This window comes from Gossypium raimondii, chromosome 9 (assembly GCF_025698545.1).
Source record: "Gossypium raimondii isolate GPD5lz chromosome 9, ASM2569854v1, whole genome shotgun sequence".
Lineage (NCBI taxonomy): Eukaryota > Viridiplantae > Streptophyta > Magnoliopsida > Malvales > Malvaceae > Gossypium > Gossypium raimondii.
In genome coordinates, this window is record NC_068573.1 from 40,679,774 (window position 1) to 40,686,481 (window position 6,708).

Consider the following 6,708-nt stretch of genomic DNA (forward strand, 5'->3'; position numbering starts at 1 on the left):
GAGTAGAGGGCGGCGGCTAAAGTGAATCATACTTGGAAGACCATCTTAAACCCTTACCATTAAAAATAATTTGTTTAATCTATTATCGGCATAAAAGTATAAGTTTATAAATTTAGAGAAATTTTTAAATCGATGATTTTTTTATTTTATTAATTTGATATCAAAATAAAATGTTATTTTCAATATTAAATAATTTTATTAGATATAAAAATTATATCCATGTTAAACTATAATTTCATTTCACTGTGAACTAATATTCAACTTAGGTATTTTTATTTTAAAAGAAAGATAAAATATGAAGTTTTATTCTTACAATATATTAATGATTATAAAAATAAAATATTGAACATGGGTTTTATTTCGTATATATTTTTAATATTTCTGGTCTGAAAAATCATCACACGTGAAATTACCAAAGAAATTTTCTTTGTGATGGTCTTTTGACTTCATCATCTGACGGCTTTGACATATGAGTTTCTCTACCGTAGTTTGAAGTATATTTTGGTTTTATACATTTTAAAATGAGCACAATGTTTTATTACATTAAAATGATCATTTTGTACCCTGAGCTAGACATCTGAATTTAGTTTAAAATATAATATGGTACTTTTAAGTGAGGTGTAATATTTATTTATTTATTTAAACTCAAGATCGAAGTACCTAATCAAACTACCATTTCCAAGTACAGATAACATTTAACTCTAACTTGTGTCTTTAAAGTGCCCGTATTTTAAAAAATTTAAGAATTTATTCTTTATACTTCTATTTAGTTTTATTTTGTCAAATCCTTTTATTAAATTTAAATTAATTATATAATTATCAAATAAATATTTTTATTTTAAAAATATGAAAACAATAAACAAATAAAAGTACATAAACTTACTTTTTAACATACAAAAACATTATAGTTTATTTTATAAGAAAGTAAGTAGGGTTTAGGGTCTAAAAAAATATTTGATTTTGATTGGACAATAACTTTTGGATCTAAACAGTCTGATGAGTCCATCCTTCTAGATTCATATTTTACTCAAGAAACGTTTCCCACCCACTCAACACCTCCCCCCAAAGGCCAGCGCCCGTTCTATAAAGCAATTATAATTTATTCTTAAAAGACGTGTAAAAGGACAAGCCCACTGGATTTGACCCTTGTTGTTTCGGTTTCCTTGTGCGGAGCTACCTTTCCACCTTCGACGCCATGCCGCCATTCTATAAAAAGCACGTGCTTCCATTCTTTTTACTATATAACACATCCAATCACTTTTCTCACTCCATCCATCCAATCCTGCCCTTTCGTTTCATACACTCGCTACGGCCTCGAATGGCCATGCCACTTCATTTTAACCCCTCCGCCAAGAAACCGTACGATCCATGCTTTACCAATACCAACCCTAATGTCAAACTCGTGAGTCGTTGAAAACCCAATCGGGTCCATCTTTACCAACGTTGTTATTTCTAAACAGTGCGCTGCCTGCTGGAACCAGGTTTCCTTCCTTCAATAAAAAATAAAAAGAAAAAGGAAGTTATTCTTTGGTTTCAAGGTTTTTAGTTTTTACTTACCAGGGCAAAAGCATATATATAACTATATAAACCCTTCGTTCTCTTAACGCTAAAGCTCAGAGGATTCTCAACAAGGGAACCTAATTGATTCCCTTTTTTTTTTTTGGTTTAAACTGTGAAGAAAAAAAATGCAGTCGAGTCATCTGCTTCTGGAAGAGCCAATCAGGATGGTTTCAATCCTGGAGCCATCAAAGGCTGTAAGTTTCGCTTTCGACTTTTTTCAAGTCAATCTGTTTAGGAGTTTTTTTCAGGGAGCCTATGAACTGATCCATGTATGTTTGGATTCTGAATGGTTTCTTTGTCTTCTTTCCAGAGTTTTTTCCCGGCAATGACGAAGATAGTGGGAACTTTAGGTCCAAGGTCTCGATCCGTTGAGGTTCTTTCTGGTTGCCTTAAGGCTGGAATGTCTGGTACTCTATCTGCTGCCACAGACTTAAAATTTTTTAAGTTATTAATTATTACTGTGTTGTTGGAAGTAATTCTTTTTTTTTTTTTGTAGTGGCTAGGTTCGATTTCTCGTGGCATGACCCGGAGTATCATCAGGAAACATTAGAGAATTTAAAGGCAGCCGTTAAACTCACTAAAAAGCTTTGTGCGGTATGTTATTTGTATTTTGATCGAATTTTGTTAGTTATGTATCTTTTTGTTTGCTTCCTGTTTGTTTGTTTGTTTCCTAGAAAAAATGTCTGTTTCGATGTAATCTTTGTGTTCAGCAGAAAGCAAAATACTTTTCTTTTTTTTTTTGAGTGTGGCTAAAAGTGGGTAGTTGGTTATCGTTGTACAGATGGGGACTATGAAATTTCAGAAAATAAAGCGATTTGTATTTGGGTTATTGCCTTTCAGGTTATGTTGGATACTGTGGGCCCTGAGTTGCAGGTTGTTAATAAAAGTGAGAAAGCGATTTCACTTGAGGCAGATGCTACCGTTATTTTGACACCAGATGAAGGACAGGAGGCATCTTCCAACTTATTGCCTATCAATTTTGATGGCTTGTCAAAGGTTTAATGCTAGCCCTCTCTACCTCTCTTTGCAGTTTGTGTATCCCATTTGGTTGGCTGTGAGAAGTATCTATGAGCCTTCTTTTGTTGCTATTTGATTCTCATGTTAAACTTCAAGGACAGCTTTTCATTAATTAGGGGTTGGGAGGCATGTCAATTCAATGTCAAATTTGTGGTTGTCACCCTTTTTACGAGCAATCTTTCTGACAAACCACTCAATCTGGTTTTTTGCAGGCAGTGAAGAAGGGAGACACTATTTTTATTGGTCAGTACCTATTTACTGGGAGTGAAACCACATCTGTATGGCTGGAGGTAAGGAATGAGGAACTAGAAATACGAGTATATTTTTTTCTATTCGTGTTTCATTTGCTGTTACTGTACTACCTATTAGTTGGTTGGTTTATTAGGGAATTTGATCTTCACAATTACAATTTCCTATACATCTTCAATTGCCTAAACTGGGAATGAAACTGTGCAGGTTAGTGAGGTACAAGGAAATGATGTGGTTTGTGTGATAAAGAACACTGCAACATTAACTGGTGCATTGTTCACTTTGCATGCTTCTCAAATTCGTATTGAGTTGCCTACCCTCTCTGATAAAGACAAGGAGGTAAGATTGCCATTGATATTATGTCCATTTAAAGAGTAATGGTGAAAGAAACTTCTCTAATAGTAAGGTTGTAGCTTGTTGCTTTGATAATTCCCAAAGTTCCTTTCATGACCTAGTGATGCTTACTTCAGGTTATAAGCTCTTGGGGAGTTAAAAACAAAATCGACTTCCTCTCTCTATCATACACGCGACATGCAGAAGATGTTCGTCATGTAAGTATTATATTTGCATATCCTTGTGGTTCTTTATGCAGTTTATGCAGTTCTTTGATTGCTCTTATATGTTCTTTGTAGGCTCGTGAGTTCCTTTCGAAGCAGGGTGACCTCTACCAGACACAAATTTTTGCCAAGATTGAAAACATAGAGGTGCAGTATAATGTTGTGTTTACTGAGAATGATGAATATATAGTTACAGAAGCTATGAATATGTATGTGACATTATTTTGAATTTCTAGGGTTTAAACCATTTTGATGAGATCCTACAAGAAGCAGATGGTATCATCCTTTCTCGTGGAAATTTGGGCATTGATCTCCCACCTGAGAAGGTCAGTTTCTAAACTTAAACCAGCAGTGATTTTTGACTCAAAGTTTTTGTTATAAAGTATGCAAGTCATCTATATAAATACCAGAGATCAAATCTGCAAAGGGGATATGATGTGGAAGCTTTTCTGCAAAATGTTTCTCGTTGAATAATAGAGCACATTGTTCTGTCACATATAACTTTACTTTGTAAATGCTTTCTAGCAGCCTTGATTCTTGGTGCTTGTTTTAATTGTGTAATTTAGTTTGATACGTGGATTTGTGTGTTCATGGCAATTTGTTAGAGCTTTGCTGCTAATTACCTTCCTTTTTCCTTGCAGGTGTTCTTATTTCAGAAGGCTGCCCTCTACAAGTGTAACGTGGCTGGAAAGCCTGCAGTGGTCACTCGTGTTGTGGACAGTATGACTGACAACTTGAGGCCAACTCGTGCTGAGGCAACTGATGTTGCCAATGCTGTTCTTGATGGTATATTACTGTGCTTGTTGTGGACATTTACTGCTTAGAATTTCTTTTTGTTTGTGTCTTTCAAATTATTTATAATTGCATATTATACGTGATGATATTTTATGTATGAATGTTCTCATTTTGTTTGTTCCATTTGGGACTGAAACTGTTTCTATCGAAGACTTAAGTCTGTTCCTATTATTTAATGTTTACACCCAGCAACATACAAGACTTGCAACCTCAGTTTTTTAAGTGACCCATTTTCTTTGCTGCAGGAAGTGATGCTATTCTTCTTGGTGCGGAGACCCTGCGTGGATTGTACCCTGTTGAAACCATTTCTACTGTTGGCAAAATTTGTGCAGAGGTAAATTCTGTCTCATAAATGTGCATAGTTGAATCTTTTGACATATGCAGCTCCAAATTGGATACCTATGGCCTTGATGCCCTTTGAGTGACTATGTATAGTCCTAAAATATTCCAGACATAGTATGTTTTAGACACGAGTTGCGAGTTGCTAATGAGATTCTGTTTTTTAACTTACTGTTACCATGTTTGGGCTTGGTAACCATCTATCTGTGGTAACACACACTGCCTTTGTGGTAAAACACGTGAGCTGCTAATGAGACTCCGCTTTTTACTCACTGATATCATGTTGGGGCTTGGTAACCATCTTTCTGTTGTAAAATACACTGCATTTGTTCAGGTTTTCCTGGGGAGCTGTACCCCTGTGGATGAATAAAGTACCTGCTTCATTGGATGAGATCCACACCTGTTCTTAACTTGAACTTTTTATCTTAGTAACCAAAATCCTGTCCTTTGGATGCAATTTTTATGCAATAACCCATAATTCATGCATAAACTTTTATTGAAATCAAGTATCCATTAACTTGCTGAGCATGCCAATGAGATGGATCACTTATTGTTCTTGAAATGTTAAAAGTGAAATATGTATTACTGTTCCATTCTGTAAGCATTTTCAATCTGAGTTTTCTCATTTTCATTATAAATTTCACAGGCAGAGAAGGTTTTCAACCAAGACCTATATTTCAAGAAAACAGTCAAATATGTTGGAGAACCAATGACCCATTTGGAATCCATTGCTTCCTCTGCGGTATTTATTCATCCTAATGATTCTATTGTGAATAATGTTTTTATCATTGTAAGGTAGTGGTGGTATTTATTCATCCTAATGATTCTATTGTGAATAATGTTTTTATCATTGTAATGTAGTGGCCTTTACCAACTTTAATTATTTGTAAATCAAGTATGCATCTGCAAGTGTTTTTTTGACCTCTTGAATTTCTTGTTTAGGTAAGAGCAGCAATAAAGGTAAAGGCATCAGTTATTATATGCTTCACATCATCAGGGAGAGCTGCAAGGTATTTTATTGTTTCCACTTGCTTTTATCATTCAAATTTCAATAGTTTTTTTACTGGGGCCTGCGCAACATTGTCCTTGATTTATTTATGGGGTTTCTAAATGTATTCCTTGTATATATATACCAGATTGATTGCAAAGTACAGGCCAACCATGCCAGTTCTCTCAGTTGTTATCCCTCGGCTTAAGACAAATCAATTGAAGTGGAGCTTCAGTGGGGCCTTTGAGGTATGTCATTTATCATGAATCCTGGATGTTCAAGCAACTGCTTAAAAGTTCATTTTGTTGTCTTCACATTGTTGTGCAGTGTTAGTGAAGTGCTAACTGATTCCTTGTTCTAGTTCAAATTGTTTTATAACTTGCTTTTCTGTAAAAATTGAATTGGGAAATGAATTTGTTGATGATTACTTTACACAAATACGGAAAAAGCTTTCTCTCCTAAAAGAAATTTAATTCACCATGAAACCATTGGTAACAGCTGGCAGTCATCTGAAAGAAGAATTTGTGTATAATCCTGTCGCTGAAGTCTTGGAAGTCAGAATATTCATAGTTGTTAACTTTAATTTCTATAGATAGTTAAATTTGTGGAAGTTCACCATGTGTTTAGGGAACGTTTATTTCATGGCTTGTATAAATAAGCATGTGCTGATGTTTGTGGGAATCCTAGCAGGCAAGGCAATCCCTGATTGTGAGAGGTCTTTTCCCTATGCTTGCTGATCCTCGACATCCTGTGAGTACCGCATTTATATGTTCATTCTATGACAACCCTGAAAGGAAACTCGTAGATGTAGAGAATTAGATTGACTCAGAACTTGTGTCGTATTGCAGGCGGAGTCAACAAGTGCAACAAATGAGTCAGTGTTGAAGGTAGCTCTCGACTATGGGAAGGCTTCAGGAGTTGTAAAGCCACATGATCGAGTTGTGGTATGCCAAAAGGTCGGAGATGCATCTGTGGTGAAGATTATCGAGCTTGAAGATTAAATAGAATCAGATATTATCGTCTCTTTTTCTCCTTGGATATTTTTGCAGTGGGTGAATGGGGGGGGGGGGGGAGTGTTTTTGGTGGCAACTGCGAGCTATTTAGCTGCAGGTTTTTGTGAACTGTGGATTTGAGATTGTATAACACCCACGTCTACAATCTGATAATTAATCTAAACATACCCCAAATTAATGTTTGTTTGCA

General features: G+C 35.4%; 1 protein-coding gene across 2 annotated transcripts; it reads left to right on the forward strand.

Moving 5' to 3' along the window:
- Positions 1–1,376: 1,376 nt before the first annotated feature.
- LOC105799715 (pyruvate kinase 1, cytosolic) lies at positions 1,377–6,708 on the forward strand. 2 transcript variants are annotated; one of them, XM_052621356.1, is made up of 17 exons: positions 1,377–1,402; positions 1,679–1,754; positions 1,871–1,967; positions 2,057–2,154; positions 2,401–2,556; positions 2,790–2,867; positions 3,034–3,165; positions 3,297–3,377; positions 3,459–3,530; positions 3,620–3,709; positions 4,025–4,169; positions 4,424–4,512; positions 5,164–5,259; positions 5,460–5,527; positions 5,654–5,753; positions 6,193–6,255; positions 6,354–6,708. In XM_052621356.1, the coding sequence occupies exons 1-17, from the start codon at positions 1,392–1,394 to the stop codon at positions 6,504–6,506; spliced, it is 1,605 nt and encodes a 534-aa protein (XP_052477316.1). In that variant the 5' UTR covers positions 1,377–1,391; the 3' UTR covers positions 6,507–6,708. The 2 variants fall into 2 exon arrangements, with proteins under 2 accessions (XP_052477316.1, XP_052477318.1); XM_052621358.1 differs by having other exon boundaries at positions 6,196–6,255.